General features: G+C 37.3%; 2 protein-coding genes across 2 annotated transcripts; both read left to right on the forward strand.

Moving 5' to 3' along the window:
• Positions 1-1,081: 1,081 nt before the first annotated feature.
• LOC110383753 (uncharacterized) lies at positions 1,082-5,263 on the forward strand. Its single transcript, XM_021344624.3, has 7 exons — positions 1,082-1,261; positions 2,259-2,474; positions 2,581-2,700; positions 2,869-3,006; positions 3,203-3,323; positions 3,594-3,706; positions 3,799-5,263. Exons 1-7 carry the CDS (start codon positions 1,238-1,240, stop codon positions 4,720-4,722), a joined length of 1,656 nt encoding a protein of 551 aa, XP_021200299.3. The 5' UTR covers positions 1,082-1,237; the 3' UTR covers positions 4,723-5,263.
• Positions 5,264-11,990: 6,727 nt separating this feature from the next.
• On the forward strand, positions 11,991-18,644 carry LOC110371346 (uncharacterized). The gene is made up of 4 exons (XM_021327576.3): positions 11,991-12,293; positions 12,639-12,774; positions 13,834-13,965; positions 14,196-18,644. Exons 2-4 carry the CDS (start codon positions 12,652-12,654, stop codon positions 16,569-16,571), a joined length of 2,631 nt encoding a protein of 876 aa, XP_021183251.3. The 5' UTR covers positions 11,991-12,293; positions 12,639-12,651; the 3' UTR covers positions 16,572-18,644.
• The last annotated feature ends 23 nt before the right edge of the window (positions 18,645-18,667 follow it).

The following is an 18,667-nucleotide window of genomic DNA, read 5'->3' on the forward strand; positions in this document are numbered from 1 at the left end:
TCGCCACCTTTTATTTGGCCCGGAAACTATTTACTATCTAAAAGATACTTTAAATTACCAACAGATGGTACTACACTATAATCGTTTTTGTTTGTCAATATAAAATTATTTATGCAATATTAATTAGAGAAAAGTATGAGGAAAATATTAGACACTTAAAAAAAAGATAAAATAGGCGAATAAATTAAATACGGTTTGAAAAAGCACAAATATCAATTTTAATCTAAAAAGGCCTGGTGTCAGTATTCCAAGTAACTTAACAAAACCGATCATCGATCATAACAAAATATCAATATGGCGGTTTTTGCATTCTGCGTACACGCGTATAAAAAGTAATAATTCATAATAATTATTTGTTTTCCTTCGACCTTTTACTATATTAACGATGACATTTTCTATTAGGGTAAGTAGCATAATGTAACTATAACGATAACCAATGTTATAGTTACATGGTGCTATTTACCCTAATAGAAAATGTTATGAATATGATGCATATATATTTTTATAGCTATAGCTATGTAGGTAGTTCGGGGCCAATTTAGAGAGAGATGGCGCATTGACAAATAGGTTTGCATGATTATCACGCAAGAGGGCTCTCTTTTCCCTATAAATTACTTTACTCTTTGATTGCACGTCATTTGTCAACCATGACCATAGAGCATCCATAGAGAGCTATTACGAACTTCTAGTCTATGGCCAAGAGGCCAAGACAATACTATACAAACATCCAAAGTTTGAAGATCCCTAATTTTTGTAATTTAGCAGGGGTGTGGTATTAACCATGCAAGAAAAGAAGAAAAATACGTGGATATTACAAAAATTAAATATTCCTAATTAACTATAGTCAGAGTGAACAGAGCCCAAGCTCTTAAAATGGTGTTTTGTTTGATTACACGTCTGTAAAGTCTTGTAAAGTCGTCATCCTTATTATTACCTTCTGGAATGAGTCCACAAATGTTTTCAGATATTCCTAGCCTTTCTTACCACAATTTGTCAATTTCTATCTTGAGCATTGTGCGTAAACATTGCAATCGATTAAATAAATAAAGTTATGACAACACTTACCATACCAAAACTTTAACAAATTGTCTTTGGTTTATATTGTACGAATGGACGCCATTTGTGAAACGACAGCTGGGTCTAAAAGCATATAAAACTATTCAAGATTTCGCTGCTCACGACGATCGCAAGCTAACATAAGTTTTATTTTCTTCTTGCAGAAGAAAATATATTCGCTATGTCCGAGCAGGTGGAAGTTAAGGTATGTATAAAATAAATTACCAGTCTATAACGAACAATAAAAGCTTCCATTGTTCAACCTTGTCCGTTGGTCGATATTTTTATATTTAAACCGATTTTCATTTTAAACCTGCATTACTTTACTCGATTGAACTGCAATTTAATATTACTTATTACAATTTAACTTCATATTTTAATTAATTAATTTCAAGCTCAACAACGTTGTATACGATGTTCACATTAAATTATTGCTCCACCATTTTATGTTTCGCAATTCATTTTATTATTTTGTTGTAAAGGGAAGTAAACATCGGAAGAACTGTGACTTCTATAATCTTATTTAATATATTTTAGTTGCGAGAACTACGGCTCGTTACATTTGAAAAAAACGTCATCATTTTTTACACGTGTGATTTTTTGGATTGTCTACATTACTTTTCTTCACTGTATTCATTTTACTTAACAATATATTACAACATTTAAAAGCAATTTTTATTAGTAACGTAATTTTACAGAACGGTTGCGTAGAAAAAATATATATTTTTAAATTTCTTAATTCAACCTTCTCAATTTGTTCTTGAAATACCTACCTACCTGCATCAGTGTTGTCTTAATTGAAGGTTGTCGGTTTAAAGGGTACTAGTTTACTATTTGCTTATTTGTTTTTCTAGGTAATCGAAATACCTTTCCATGTGTAAAAATACATGTATTCTAGAACCTAAATATTTTAGTATGTGTTATGTTAGACAGCATTGACCCACTTCCTCTCTATAAAATTGAATTTTGTTAATAGTATGGTTGATTTTGTCAATGTATACTATACTGTACATAAATAAACAATGTTCAATATTATGAAATATAAATTATTCTAATAATTTTATCAGTTTTCTGTTGCAATATTAAGGTACATTTGTAAACATACAATGTGCATGCTTTTCAACATTTATTTTACAAGACACAGCTTTGTTATATTCTACTTCTCTTATTTTAACAAACTAAACTTATGTTTTTTTTTGCAGCCGGATGCATTGCCGGACTTAGATGATCTGCTTCAATGTCCTGTTTGCTATGAGATCCCTTCAGGACAGATATTTCAATGTAACGAGGGGCACCATGTATGTGGACGATGCAAAATGCGTCTTGATGTGTGTCCTGTTTGCAGAGCATTATTTTTTGGTACTCGAAATTATGCAATGGAAGAACTCATTGCTAATGTTAAAAAACTACGAGCTTTTGTAAGTATTCCTCTCTTTAGTTTCCCAAAAGGGTAACTGAGTATACCTATTGTTTACCTTTTGTTAAGTATAATCATGCTTAAATCTTTTTTTATTTATATTTCAGAAGCTTGGTGGAAAAGTCACTACAGATACTTGCTCTGAAAATAATACACCACCCAAAGAGGATACCACTGAAGTACCTGAAAATGAAAGTGTAGGTGATGATGTTAGCGAGCAGTCAAGTGTAAGTATATATGCTTTAATAAACCATCATTTACCAAAAAAATAATATCATGGCACTACCGATTTGCCCTATAAATAACCATAAATATTATATATTAGCCCATTATGTGGAGAATGTAAAAGATTTCTTTTGCTTTTTTGTTACACTTATTATATTGAATCTTTTCAGCAATCTGCACTGAGACCTCCACCAGCTTGCAAGGGTCTCTTTCGTTGTCTCTCTTGTAAGAATGGAAATGGAGTTAGGCTCCCCGCAGCTCGCTTGCTCAATCACCTACGCTATTTCCACTCCCCAGAACTTATTGAGGTAAGAAATTTTATTCCAGGTATAATCCAATAAATGCTTATATACTGTGAAAAGTACCATCGGACAATTGATGTGCTCATAACATAGGCTCAGCTAGATCCAAATATTTCATCCTCTGCCTTTGAATTTATATTTTTAGTATTAGTTCATTCTAAGACTTACCATCAATTTTAAATAAATTGAAAAAATATTTTAGGGCAAATCTGACAATGGCGAATATATTCAAGCTTGGCAATTTTCTACTGCACCTGGAAGAATTGTTACTGCAGTACGAGTAGCAGACATGGGAATATTCTTTCTGATAATTGAAATTAGCAGTAAGTAAACATTTACATTATTTTATTAATAACTAGCTGATTCCCCACAGTTTCACCCATGTCCCCTGGGAACTACTGCCCATACCAAGATGTTGTATGTTACTCAGGAAAAGTGTAGTTTTCCAAAAGTGAAAGATTTTTTAAATCTATTTAGTAGTTAGGTTTGTCTTTAGGGTGGGTACAAACAACCAAAAAAAAACGTTTCTTTTCTGTAATAGCAGTATGTATAGATGTACAACCATGACCAACAAAAACTCAATTTCATTTCAGATGATCAGGTGTGTGCATGGTTGTCCATGGCTGCATCTCCTTGGGTAGCGCATGAATTTTCCTACACAGTTACTATTTCTGGAAATGATCGTGAAGCAATTTTCTCTGATTGTGTAAGTATAATATATACGGTTAAAGATCATAGAAACAGTTAAACCTAATTATATGTTTCCTATGGTTTATGACAAAAACATTCTATTTTCAGGTGTGGTCTGTAAGATCTTGTGAAGGATCTCTTAAGAAACGTGGGCATTGCCTCGTGGTGAATGGACAAGATGCAAGAGCATTGATTGCACCTGCATCAATCAGCGGCAAGCTGTCTGTCCGTCGTACACCCGCTGACCAACTAACAGCTCAGACTCAACCACGAGCCGTCCTACGAGTTGCCAACCGTGTCAACAATCTTGACAACTCTCACACCCATGCTCATGACTTGGAGCCATTCCTGCAAGATTTACAAAACGACGTAGCTAGGCTTTCACGAGCATTTGCTACGCTCGGACGTGAAGCTAACGCATTAGTACGTTCCGAAGCAGAAATGCGAGCTAGAATCGGAATCAGGCACAATAACGAACGCACGAGCAACTCCTCTGATGGGGAATCCCCACAGATGATAGAAAATCTCCTAGACAATGCCGAACGTATGCAACCTTCGCGTAGTGCCCGCAGACGCATGCGACAGCGTCTGAGGGCTGCACTCAACGCTACGCCGCCACCTGTGCCAGCACCTCGGATCATGAATGGTCCACCAAGACCGAATGGCCCGCCAAGACCGAATGGCCCGCCAAGATCGAATGGCCCGCCAAGACCGAATGGTCCCTTAATGCACAATAATAACATGCCACACCATGTTATGACTGGGCTCGCCCTGGTGCAGCATCTGCCTGTCTCACTGCCGCCGGTGGCTCCGCGTCCCGTACCGCCGATGCAGCATCTGCCTGTCTCACTGCCGGTGGCTCCGCGCCCCGTACCGCCGATGCAGCATCTGCCTGTCTCACTGCCGGTGGCTCCACGCCCCGTACCGCCGCCCCCCGTACCGCCGCCCGTCGCTCCACAGACGTCTAGCGGGGTGTCTAATGAAAACGGTAACGGCCGTCAGAATAAGAAGAAGCGACGTCAACGCAGATAAATTACTGTAGCGTTTGTTTTAGTTAGGTTTCTATTATTAACGAATTCGTAAACAAAGTAATAAGTTTACTATTATTATTAATGGTGTATGTTATCAATTGACTGCTCTTTGAGTCTCATAAGTTTTCCTCTGGGGCTATCGTATTGTAAATGACTCCATGTTGTAAATATTTCGTCTTTTGACAACTGCAATTTTTGCGAGTGCTGTGATAACATGTTGCAAGTTCATGCAATATAAATGGTTAAATACTTAATATTTTCATTAATTGAAGTATCCCCAGAGTATTTTGTGATTTAAACAGATACCCATTAGGATAAATTGTTGTAAGTTAATTTCAGTTAATGAAATGCATTTTGTGAAATAATTTTGACTATGATATTTCAAGAATATCGATTTGAATAGTGTTTAAATAATAATTGACGAATGTGCTTGTTTTAATCCTATATGTAATCATGAATTTGTTGTAGGACTATCGTTACTATTTTATTAATTACATTAATTATAATCATCTAGACAGAAAATAGATGTAATTAAAAACATTCACCTGCCATTTTTATTTTTGACCTACCCTTCATAACTTACCAATAGAAAAGCCAACCGAATTGAAAACATTGGTACAAACCTATCGTGTGTTTTAGACGTGGATCCACGCGAGACAATTAATTTTCTATTGTTCTCTAATTAGCGGCATTCAAGAGGTTAATGGAGTGATGAAATTGCCAATCCCACCACAATACAATTTTATTGATCGTCCGGGCTGCCCCTTAGGCCTATCCAAATTATGATTACAGTGGCGTATAATAATAAAGTCATAGTATACTTCGTATTTACGAAAAAGTTATCGCCCAATTTATTGAAAATTATAGTGGGTGGTAGGTCTTATTCAGCTCAAATCCCTATTGGTAGCGGCATCTATTAGCATTCATTGTTACTTGTGAGGTTATGCTATTGCCCGTAAGATGGCGTTATTTTATGACACGTTCTAGAATCTTCCACTCATTAGGTACTTTACCTATCGTTACATTGTCGTAGCGCTAGTAGTTTCCGGGACACTAGGTATCTATTATATAGGTACCTAATAAGTTAGATTAAAACTGGGGTATTGTACGTGATATAAATATGAATATGCAGACACACATACCTATAGCTGTTACATTAAATGACATCAAAACAATCGAATCCTATTAAAGCATATACCTAATAAGTTTATTAAGATGCTGTACACTACAACTTAATTAGAAAATCGAATTAGTTGGAGAATTGGTGAATTTCATGCTATTTTACTGCAAACATACCTATTTTTAAAAGATTGCCCTCTTTTGTCGAGTAAAATATACCTTTATGTGAAAAGAGATGGCGTTGTTTACAAAACCGCAAGCTCAAAGGTAAGTTTTATTTATGATGATAAAAAAATTGTTTCCAAGAATTCGGTAGATGGCGTGATATGAACTGCATTACTGGGGCTTTGCCAAAATGCTAAGTCTAGGATAAAACACATTACGCCAAGCTATCTATAAAAAAACAAGCACAAAACCACGATTGCGCCGTGGATTTGTGCTTGCTTTTCAGGCCTACGTTTAACGTCTGCTAAACGAGACGTCAACGTCGCGTTTGCACAACGTTAATGTCGCGTTGTTATCACGTGACGAGACGATGTTATAGTCAACGCTCGTAAAACGCCAAAGACTATGCAAAGACTCCCCTTCTTTTTCAAATTATCTCGGGACATTCTAATAAAGAACTAGCTTCTTTTATGTTTTTTTTTGATATGGGAGGCTTTCTTTTTGCATATTAAAAAAAATAGTTCCCAAGAAAATTATAGATGGCGTTGTACCAACTACGTCACTGGGCTTTTGCTAAGATGCCCAGGTAAAGAATAAAACATTGCGCCGAGCCCTGTATGTGTCTTGGTTTAAGAAAGACAGATTTCTGGACAAATTGTTTTCAAAATATCTCGGAACTTCTTCCTCCTGCCCTGATCCCAATTTCATTTTCCCCTGTCACTCGTCATACTGACACTCTCTCCCTTCCTATTCATGTCATCTTTCAGGCAATCCAACTATCTTTTCTTAGGTCTTCGTCTTCCTCTCCATCCATCTACATTCATACTTAGCACACACTTTGTTGCATGCGTATCGTTCCTCCTCATTACATGCCCATATCATGACAATCTTCTACTTTTCATCTTTTCCGTAACTGGCGCAGACTTCCTATTACTATTTCAGACTTCCTCTAATGTAATAATTCCTCACTTTATCCATTCTTGTAACACCATTCTTCTCAGCACTCTCATTTCTGCGACATGCACTCTCTTCTCATCCCTCTTTTTCAATGCCCAACACTCCGATCCATACAGGACGACAGGTCTTATGACGGATTTGTAGACTTTGCCCTTCAGTTTGAGGGGCATCCGCGGGTCACAGATAGTGCTAGTTACCTATCGCCACTTCATCCATCCAGAATTGATCAAATGCTTAACGTCCCTGTTCACCTCATCGTCACTTTGGACGAGTGAACCAAGGTACCGGAAGTCGCAGCAGACTGATAGGGGCATGCCGGCTAATGTTATGGTCATACACCACCTACACTGAAACTGGCGGTAGTGCCCGCTGCGGACCGGACTTGTGTACTGCATCTGCCGTACATCGCTCGAATCAACTGCACATACTTCCCTGGTATACTTTTCTCCTCAAGGGCCCACCACAAAACCTCACGAGGCACCTGAGGCCCGATTCTCCTAAGTTAATAATGTCAAAATCTAATAGAAATCGAATCGCAATATGGTTGCAATAGCAGTTTTAACCATATCGGGCATTCTGCTACTAATAAAAGACCAATCGTATTCGATTGACATTTGATTGGTGTGCGATTGGTCTGCTATTTTGGTGATTTTGGTCTATACGGTAGTTTGCTGTACAATCATTTTGCAATCGTAAATCATTTGTAGACAAAATGATTCATTATTGAATGACAGAAAAGAATAAAAACGTTTATTTCAAAGAAAAAATAGCGGAATGCCACATACGCTTCAATCGTAATTGATTCGGGATTGGATCTCAGTCGAATCGATTCGAACGTGAATCGTATGTCGCTTAAGTAAAATTAGGAGAATCGGGCCCCTGGTCATATGCCTTCTCGAGGTCAACAAACACCATATGCAAGTTTATGTGTGCAATTCTGAACTTTTTGCACAGCTGGCGAATTCAAAAAATGGCCCGACGTTGTTCCCCGACCCGGAATAAAACCGAATTGATTTTGTGAGATATCACTCTCTTCTCTCAGCCTCCTTTCTATAACTTTCTTCCACACTTTCATACTATGTGACACAATCTTTATCCCTCTATAGTTGTTGCAATCCAGAACATCACCCTTGTTCTTAAAAATGGGCACCAGGAAACTATTGCACCACTCGTCTGGTATTGTTTCCTCTTGCAACAACTTATTGAAGAATAAAGCCAGCCATTTCCATCCATCCATCTTTAATAGTTTCCACACGTCCACTGGTATTATAGTGATATGGAGTAATCTGGCCCTATCGCTTTTCCATTCTTCATTCCATTTAATGCTATTCTGACCTCATCCTCACATACATATCTTACCAGGCCCTCGTTCACCACTTTATGATAGAACATACCAGTCCACTCATTTTCTTCATTCATCAGTCTTTCAAAATATTCCTTCCACCTACCTTTAATCTCCGCATCATTCGAGAGGACCGCTCCTTCTCCATTCTTTACACACTTTATCTGGTATACATCTCTTTCCATTTCCTCCCTAGATATAACCAATCGGTAGAGGTCATTTTGACCGGCTGGGCTATCTAGGGAGTCATACATCTTCTCTTTGGCTATTGGCCGGGTAGTCAGGGTGTCGTTACGGCCAATGGTCTAACAATACCTTACAATACCTGAGTAAGCCAAGAGCCTCGACGAACACCTCATGAGGGACTCGTTAGGCGGCTGGATCAAGGGACTAATTCTTATTGTGAGGAGGTTTCTGTCTTTGGGACCCTAACCATCGGTACCTTGGACCCTGTGCCCGATTTCCGTGACCACCTATTTTTTATATTTTTAAATGTTTTTTTATATTTAATATTTAGAAATGTATATCATATGCCTATAAATAAATAAAAAAATATTATGGTAATTGCAGCATCAGCGCCGGCCAATTCAATAATATTGCCCAAAAATATCGGGTACAGACAGGGTCCAAGGTATCGTTGGCCCCAGAGTCAGAAACCTCCTCACAAACCCTTCGGTGTCCCGTCCCCAAATAGGTCACCGAAGCGCAGCCAATATTCGGACGATTGATTGAAGTCGTTAGACTCCAAGCTAGTCTAGCCCCGAAAAAGCGTCCATGTAGCTGCTCATTTGCTCAGCCATACCTCCTAGCATTCATTGGTCACAGGTAAGCGCCAGTTTTCATTCGCCAACGACAACGGGGTGAGTCCTTAGTCCACTGCCACCACAGATAATTTGAAAAAATACTCTTCGAGATTGTACACCTGAAGCTTGCGGAGCGCTTTACAGGCTCGACCTCTATATTTCTGTAGGATGTCAATCTCATCACCGACGATCGTGGGCGATGCACTCGTTCTGCGGTTCTCCTTTTAAGGGGGTCCGATTCGATTTGAGTCCATTTGAGTAGGCCGAAGGTGTACAGAGGAACTGGCATAATCCCACCAAATATTAAAGATGCCACCCGATAAAAAAACTTTTTAGGACTTCGTTTAGGAGGCCAAAGAAATGACCTAATAATGATTGTTTCGTGTTTTATGCCTAACCCTTATGCCATACCCAGGTAATTATTATCCTTATTTATATCAGACCTTGGATCCATAATATCTTAATATTGTAAACTATAATTCTATAAAATAAAACTAAATTAAATCCACACTGAAATCGGGCATCACACTATGCATGCACGGAGTATGTAAGACATGTCCACAGAAGTGTGCTGCCCGATCCAGTGCCGCAGCCATGGGTAATTCCACCTACCGGACAATGTGCTCAGCATGCGGTGGGAGCAGTCACGCAACCTGCGAAAAATCGAGGCAATGCGCTTCCGGATGATGGCATGAAATCCATAATTGCAGGTATCGTTTGCAAAGAGTGATCTCAGGATCTGAGAGTTGTAATCTCTCAGATTCCATAATTCACTCTGCATGCGTGACTGCACATTTGTCTACACCAAATTCTATCCTGATAGAACTACTGTAAGTTTCAGTGACCTTCAGTAGCTTTATCAGATATAGCAGTAGCATCAGTGGTGGCAAACAGTTTTAAACCGTCCATGTAAAAAGCAAAGAACCAAATGCGACATGACCTGAATCGCAAAGGTTCCGCAAAGGTTAGCCCAGCCCCGAACCCTCTAGCATTGTGCTGAAAGGGTTCAAAGGTAAACAAAACCAAAGTGGACTCAATCTGTCACCCTGGAATATTCCCCGCTCGATCTTGATAGCATCTCCGGTCCCTGCAATTTGTCGACTTTCTGAATGGTGAAGAACCGTTCTCCATTCCGACCGTCCTACGCAGATTTGTATTTATTTTCATAACTCCAGTAACCTCTTGAGCCCTGCATGGAGGACCGAGTCGAAGGCCTTATCATAGTCTATCCAACATCTCGAAAAACTCTTTCGGGATCTTCGAACCCGTTGCCTTATGAACAAATCAGTGAGAAGCAGCTCCTTAGTAGCACGGGACACTCTTGCTTACATCCGTTTTGAGAAACAGACACACCAAAAATTGTGATCAGACGATCATAATTTGTTTCCTCGTGTAGTTGTGTGTAGTTCGTCGCCCTTTTATGGTACGGCACGGTTGGCAATAAACTTGAAATTCCCTTTTACGTCCTAGATAGTATTGTTGAAAAGAAAAACCACTAACTTTATTGTATATCTAGATTACACATTTACTCACACATACATTTTATTCTCTACATAAACTATGTTTAAGTAAAATAACAAAAAACACCGCATGAAATGGACTCAAAAATGAACGAGATCGTCATGCACGCATATTACGGTAGACCCGTAATATGCGGAGGGCGGAATGTCCTCTATGCGTACCGTGATAGGATGCTGTCTCTGTTCCAGGTTCTTGAACCAGCCATCAACGTCTCGCCCTAACGTTTTTCGGATCGAGTGCGGGTTATCCAGAAGAGTAATCGCAGACTGGACGATGCCGCACTTGATCGGTTGCGCATAGAGATGCTGAGATGCTGCTCTATGGTCACTGCCTCATCACAGACCGCGATGCCACCTTCGCCACCATTGGAGTTGCGCCGCGATCGGCGAGTGAGGATGATAGGGTTGTTACAGTAAGTAGTTCAGTACAACGAAGTCTGATTACCACATTTATAACAGCTCCATCTAGTTACATTTCCGGAAATGAAACTGCTTGAAATGACAGATGAAAGCGCAATTCGTGTGAATGAGGGTTTTCTAAAATGGCGTCCACGAGGTGGCAGCACCGAGGCGTCAGGTCCAGGTACATGTCAAAGTGCTGATCTCTACTATGAATAAATACATTAATCATCTACAACTCACTAAAACACAAATAACTGCGGTTGAGTAGATAAAAACTAAGTCATACTGTGTAAAAAAATCTAGTACATTACGTTACTTACCTTTCAATGAGCTTTTCCTTAGTACCAGTGACTTTTGCACCCTTTCTGAGCTCAATTTTTAGTTCGGAAACCCTTTTTCTGACCGTAGTCCATAAAATCAACAACATTTCCAATACAACAGAATTTCATTAAACAATAAGCCCTACAATACAAGTACCTACAATCCCTACTAATATTATAAATGCGAAAGTAACTCTGTCTGTCTGTCTGTTACGCTTTCACGTCTAAACCATTGAACTGATTTTAGTAAAATTTGGTACAGAGATAGATTTGACCTTGAGAAAGATCATAGGATAGTTTTTATCTCGGACTTTTGAAGGATTCTCTTGGAAACGCGATATAACCGAACTGTACGCGGACGAAGCCGCGGGCGGAAGCTAGTTCCATACTATTTAACAGCTGGACCAGACGTATACGTGGCGCTACCTGGTGGCAGAAAAGGAGAGAAAACCCTCATTCGATACGTACCATTTTAGTGTTGCTATATTACGCAAGATGGCAGTAGGAATCTTGAGGTAGTGTCGCTATTCCACAACAGATGCCGCTCAGAACCTAGCTGCATCCTGTCTGTGTTCTATCTACAAAACTAGTTAGTTGAGTAAAGGTACCCATTCTCTATATAGTGTATTATCTATGGTACCCATGACGTGACTTTCATTTGCTTTCGTTCATGTAAAACTGTTTAGTGAGGTCTGTGCAGTTTTGTGTGGTTATTTAAATGGACCGTTTTTAAAGTAACAGCAGTGGATTGTTTGTTTTGTATTTGCAACTTTTAAAACCATGTGTTAATAATAATATTTGAATGGTAGAATTTATATGGACCGCCAGCCTAGCCTAGTTGCTTAAACGTACCTACACAGCAGAAAGGTGTAATGAAACATTACTAAAACGGCATGAATTAAATATTTTTCAATAATTGCAATTGTACAAGAATTGAGAGAAGGGTAAGTAAACATAGGTTGAAATGTTGTACAAAATCTGTGTAAATTATTTCGGCGGTTATTTTATTTAATATGATTTTTTCTGGTATTAAACAACTTTCTCAGATACAACCCTTGCTTTTACTGTTTCGTTGATTTTTTATGCTTTCTTATTGCATACTCATTGTTCTAAGAAGTAATAGAGAGATATCCCAAACATGTTTTTTTTTTGGTTAGATTGGATTTAGGTACCTAAAAGATAGAATGATGTGCTTGTTTGTACCTGTTGATTCTACCAAAGAGGTCTTGATTAGAGATATTATGTGACTGAACTTTCTACTGTATTTTTATTTATTTAATATTTTCCAGGGACACTTTAGGGATGGATGCAATAGAAGTTGATCCAAAGCTGTTTGTCACTTGTCGGCTATGTCTTGAAGATCTAGGACAATTCCAGATAGTACCCAGTGTGCAACAGCAGATCAAGTATTGCTTTGGCATAGAGGTAAGCTTCTTCATCAGCCTTTTTTATGGTCCCGCTGCAGGGCACAGGTCTGAATGAATGTACCACGCTTGTTCCAAGGCAGATTGTTGATTTCAGACTTTACAGTCCATATATTCCTCAAGATGGTTTTCCACCTTTTACTTACTCCTTAGTAATCCAAGATATGCTTAGGAAGTACATACAACTTGAAAAGTAACATGGGTTCTTGCTTTATTTTTTTTAAATCCTCACAGCTGGATGATCACCAGCATTGGTCTGGGCCCTGCTGGGTCTTATTGGGGACATTGGTTCTTGCCTGTCCTGGAAACAAACCCACACACTCACGAGGCTGAGGCTTTGAGCACTAGGCTACTGCAACTTCAAACTTATGACTCATAGTAACTTTCGAGCGACCGAAATTTTTTGAATATTTGTACAAAATTAAGGATAATTTCCTTTATATTTGGGACTTACCGCCTTTGGTTTTTTTTTAATGATTTTTTTAATTTTTTTAGTAAATACTGTGACGTGCTGCAGTTTTTTTAAGATATTTCCTAAGTTTTACATCTTTTAAATTCTTTTTCTTTATTGACTAGCCGACATCATAGTTTATCAATTAAAATTATCAAACATAACAAAAATGTAATAAAACATTTATTAGAAAAAAAAGAAAATAAAAATTCAAAGAAAATAACGCCTTTTTTTCAGTTTTTTCAAAATAAGTCCAATAAATGCCCCCTTAAAATCACTTTATTTTAATTTATTAATAAACTACATGATATTTCCTACAATAGCTCAGAACAATGTTTGCTGCTATTTCAAACAAGTGCAGAAATACAGTCAGTTAAAATTTGACTCCTACTCGGTAAAAAAAGAGCAAATTAACAGGCCTGACAATAATTTTTTTTTAATGATTTTTTTTCAAAAATATAAAAGAAATTATCCTTAATTTTATGATTGGGAAAAGGCTCGGAGGATTGATTGATCCTTAATTTTGTACAAATATTCAAAAAATTTCAGGCGGTCACTTATCCCCGGGACACATTGTATATAACTATTTATTACTTTGTATTATTTCAGGTTGAGCCATTTGATGGACTCCCACAACTAATATGTATAAAATGTAAGGAAATATTAAAAAACTTCCATGCAATAAAAAACTTGTTTTGTGAGAAGCAAGCAAACTTGATAAAGAAGGTGTTGAAAAAGGAAGTAAGTTCTCATTATACCTATATCATGTTTAGCTAGAATAAAATACTTATTTACAAGAATATTTGTTTCTTGTTAGATAGTTATTTATGCGGTATCGTAAAATGCTATTGAAACATCCTTAAACATTATGGCCCTCGACTCATACACTTATGTCTCCGAAAGTATAAGGTAAGAAACTCATAACCTCTTCTATATTTAACTATAGTAAGGATGTTTTCTTTCTTTTTTAGGAAATCACGACTGGCCTTCAGCCCCAACAAGACACTGTCAGTTCAAGTCAAGCTCCTGGACATGCCAATGATTCTACAAAGAAAAAACCAAAAAGGAAAAGAACAATATCTTCATCTAGTGATGAAGAATCTGAGAAATTATCCCATACTACAAAATCAAAGAAAAAGAAGCATGTGTTACCACATAAAACTAAAATTCCAATGCCATGGAAGATGGACTACAAAAAGTGGGTAATGTGTAAGTTATGTAATACTTCTTGGCCAAGTAGCCAATCTATGTCAAGTCACATGCGTTGTCATACTCTTCTAAAGGAAAAGTATAGAAACATTTTCAACAGACAATGTACTGTGAAAATGAAAAAAATTGACAATCAACTCAATTTAACTGGGCTGGCTAACATGGTCGTTTATAACAGCAACAGGATTATAGAACCTGGTAGTCCATACTCTTATGTAATTTATTCAAAGGGTGATCCAGATGTTAACAATTTCAGTAATGAATCTGAACCAATCATAAAAGACAGTGTAGAGAGTAAAGAATCTTCAGATGATGATGAAATTATATTAAATCCAGCATCCAGAAAAAGGCGTTTTATATCTAGAAGTTCCATTGACACTGTTGTTATAGAAAGTAACAGCAACAGAGTGTTATCTGATTGTGAAGATGATTCTCGAGCATCAACTCCAAATGATAATGAAGGGCCATCATGCAATGATCAATGCATAAGTATTGACGACTCATCTGATAATGAGTCTGATAGCAACTTACACAACAGCAAAAACTCTAAACAACCAATGGAAGCTAAATTAGGCGATTATAAAATTGTACAAGGTATTATATCCATGTGTGTTAATTCATATCACAAGAAAAACGAAACGGCTAATGTTGATATGTTACATACGAATGGAAGCTACAACAAAAAAAATGAAACTCAAACAAATACAGAATCTCAACTCAAACATAAAGTGTTAAGTATTGGAAGAAAGATTATAAATAAACAGGGTTTCAATTGTACTGGTCTCCTCAGGTATTTGGAACACAAAAACCTTGAAATTGTATGGATAGCGAAACCACAGTCATCATCCTCTAAAGACACAAATTACATTCGCATATTGACAAAACTACGTGATCCGAAAAACAAAGATGAGAACGCTGGATGGACTAAGATATCGGAAACATGTGAATCTATGTCTGTACCAACAAGTAGAAAAAGTGCTCATGACCCCAATGAATCTTTAACCACTGTGGAAACTAATCAATATCCTGTTATTGATACTTCAACATCAAAAGAAGCTGCTAGCGCGGTTGCCAATCACAACACGAATCTGCCAGATAAAGATATCCAAGCAAAATTGGATGCAATACCAGCAGCTTTATACAGTATTGATAGCAAAGCAAGTTGTTCAGATTTGAAAAAACTTTTGAATGCCAACCCTGTTGCTAATCCTAAACAATTACCTAAGAAATTAGGACCTGGCAATGAATCCAGATCTAATAAAACAAATAGTAAACCACATTCATCGTCTATTAGTAATGATGTTGATAATTATTGTATGCCTATCATAACTTCTACGACGTCTTTAGCTGTGGTTCCTAATAAGGACCAGGAACAGTCTGGCCTTCAAAAGAGTACAGATACACCCGCACCAAGAATTAAAGTGAAGCCAGCTTCTGAGTTGATGTCTGAAAGAACTTTAAATTGTCTCATGAAAGAGCAATCACCGCCTGTTACAAGCACCATGATGGTAAGTCAAATTGATAATGTGTGGCCGCACAACCACTCTGTAAATGTTTTTGTTCCGAACATGGGACCGTCGCTGCACGTCACCAGCCAACCCTTACCAATAGTTGAAATGCCAGCTCATAATACGGGCTCTCCATCTCTATATCAAGTTATACCTACTTCTACACAATCAAACAGTAATGATGATTATGTTATATTGGATTCCACAGATTTACCGAACACTAAAACAGACTCGCCTTTTAGATATTTCAAAGATTTGTTGCAGATGCACAGTTTGATTTTATGGGATTCATGTCAATTATTACCCAAAGAATTTATTAGTATTATCAAATTCAAAGTTGTATTTAAACAAGACCATAAAAAAGAAGAACCGGTTATGCTTTGTCTCTCGTTTTTATGTCTTAAGAATAGTTTTTGTTTGAAGTTTAAAGACAGAAATCAGCATAGCCTGGATATAAATAATATATCCGCAAATTGGCAATGGGAGCTTCTTCAAATATATCGTGGAGATGTTAGCAAAAAAGTTTTACAAAATGCTAGGAAATTCGGTAAAGAAACGTACGATTATACTTACAATTTCTTTTGTTTGCTCAATTCGATTAAGTGTCATAAGGTTCATTCAAATAATTAATTTGTTTTGGCATGATTGCTCTTTTTTGTATTAAAAAAACCTAAAATACAATAAATGTTAGGTTTCCTGGTCTAGTCAGTTGAAAATGCGAGACTTTATTTAAATTTAAACATGGTGCGGTTATGCAAAATAGAAGCGTAGAAAGTCCTTTGCCTGTACTACGTTTTTGTGAGCCACCAAGACATCTTATTTTTAGTCTTTTGATAACTGCGAGCTCTAAGCTCAGTCACTAGAGGGTTCGGTTGACCTTCCAGCGTAGGTTTTTATATCCCACTATGTCTTGGCAACAAGTGTGTTGGTGGATCTCCTCCGTTTCAGGAGCCATTATTTAGGGTTCGTTGCACGCACATTGTTCTACTTTTGCTGACGGAGTCTTATAGTGTTATGTTGCCCCGTATTTTAAGCAATGAATTGTTTATGAGTAGGTACCCGGCTTGTTATCAACGGATGGATCCTAGTTCATTTCCTATTGGTTTTTGTAAAGATATCTCTTATTCTTGACATGTGGTTTCCATGTTCTATCGATGTGAAGCCTAGGCTATAATGTCTATGAGGATCATTTGGGGGAATATCAGTGCCGGATCAAGTAGGCATGTAACAATTTCAGCCAAGGGCCCTTGGCTTCGGTAAAAAGGCCAAAATTGACAAAAAGGCGAGAGCGAAGCGAGCAAGGTTTTTCCAGCAATTTTACGACTAAACCTCCTTTCAGAGTTCCGTACCCAAAGGGAAAAACGTGATCATTACAGCTTTTGGCGTGAAATTCGGAGAGTAGGACTCTATTTAGTGTTTTTGTTTTTTATCACTTCCTCAAGCTCAAGAACATTTGTCGAGAGGCCATTGATGTTCTTCGTTGGTAGTGAAACTACAAATATAATCTTGCTAAGTGATCGCACGAGCGCAGAGTACAGACATTTTAACAGATGCCTTCGTCCTTTTCGTAAACAGTCTAAAGTTGAATACCATATATAATACCTATTTAGATAGGTTAAGTTTAATATGTATGTTTTTTTTTTATTTCATATACATATTGTCTCTAAGAAATAAACCAGTGTAGTAGTCTTAGTTTAATGTGTCATAATATCTTGATAAGCAATTGGGAGAAACAATAAGATATCTATGATTATAGAAAAGAAAGTCGTGTTAGTTACGCTACATATAACTCAAGAATGGTTGAGAGCTGAAAATAAGAAGGAAGATAGCTTAGACCTGGCAGAACAACATATGAGTTTTTTATCACCATCCAGCTAGGGTAAGCAGTTATCTCGGGACGAAATGATGAAACAGCGAATGCTAGTCGGTACCCTTATTGATAAAAGAAACTTGGTTATTATAAGTTGTATATATCTACTCGACTTGTGACGATAGGCAATTTCATATCCTTAGTTGATGGTTGTTACGGTTTATCAGAAGCAAGTCTAACTGCAAGTAAATAAGTCTTTTTACAGTTGCCAAAATTATTCAAACTTGGGGCTGAGTTTTCTTGATGATTAAGTTGGTGAGAATTCAAATGGGGGTGTACTAAAAGAACAGTATTTTAACTGTTATGTCGGACATTGCTCTTGTTGTGTAGTTTTAAATTCTACTTCTTGTTGCATAACTACTTTTTACATGTTTGTGACTGAGCAATCTGTTTTAAGGTGTCCCCACAATTATCGAAGATCTACTCGACTTTCGCCGTCGGTTGGCGTCGTTTTAGAGCCGAGCCGATGCGAATGGTAGGTATTAGTAGCATTGTTCCTTGTTACGTAGACATGGGGCTTTTTTGACCGGTGTTAGCCCATTCCGCGGCGATAAATGTGGGGAGACCCTTACTAAATTTTCATTTTTTATTTTTCAGTAGAACTAAGTTATAGTTTTCTTTGTATTGTGTGACAGCCTTAGTTTTGTAAAAATAGATTGTAACCTTTGGCTGAAGCAACAATTAGTGATAACTAAATGTTTATGATACGTTACTTGTTATACAAGTAGGTACTTTAAGTTTTATGTTATCTGTTCTATATCTCTAAATGTAATTAGTTACATATTTACAATATTGTCAAAAGGTACCTAATAAATTCAGAAAAGTTTTAAAATGCGTTTTTTTTTACAGTAAGCTA

This window comes from Helicoverpa armigera, chromosome 5, assembly GCF_030705265.1.
Source record: "Helicoverpa armigera isolate CAAS_96S chromosome 5, ASM3070526v1, whole genome shotgun sequence".
In the NCBI taxonomy this organism is placed as follows: domain Eukaryota; kingdom Metazoa; phylum Arthropoda; class Insecta; order Lepidoptera; family Noctuidae; genus Helicoverpa; species Helicoverpa armigera.

Bases quoted from the DNA above. Each gene is read 5' to 3' on its own strand.
- LOC110371346 (XM_021327576.3), top strand. From the start codon at position 12,652: ATGGATGCAATAGAAGTTGATCCAAAGCTGTTTGTCACTTGTCGGCTA. The intron at 12,775-13,833 runs GTAAGCTTCTTC...GTATTATTTCAG, and splicing joins AGTATTGCTTTGGCATAGAG to GTTGAGCCATTTGATGGACT. The intron at 13,966-14,195 runs GTAAGTTCTCAT...TTTCTTTTTTAG, and splicing joins AGAAGGTGTTGAAAAAGGAA to GAAATCACGACTGGCCTTCA.
- LOC110383753 (XM_021344624.3), top strand. From the start codon at position 1,238: ATGTCCGAGCAGGTGGAAGTTAAG. The intron at 2,475-2,580 runs GTAAGTATTCCT...TTTATATTTCAG, and splicing joins TTAAAAAACTACGAGCTTTT to AAGCTTGGTGGAAAAGTCAC. The intron at 3,007-3,202 runs GTAAGAAATTTT...AAAATATTTTAG, and splicing joins ACTCCCCAGAACTTATTGAG to GGCAAATCTGACAATGGCGA.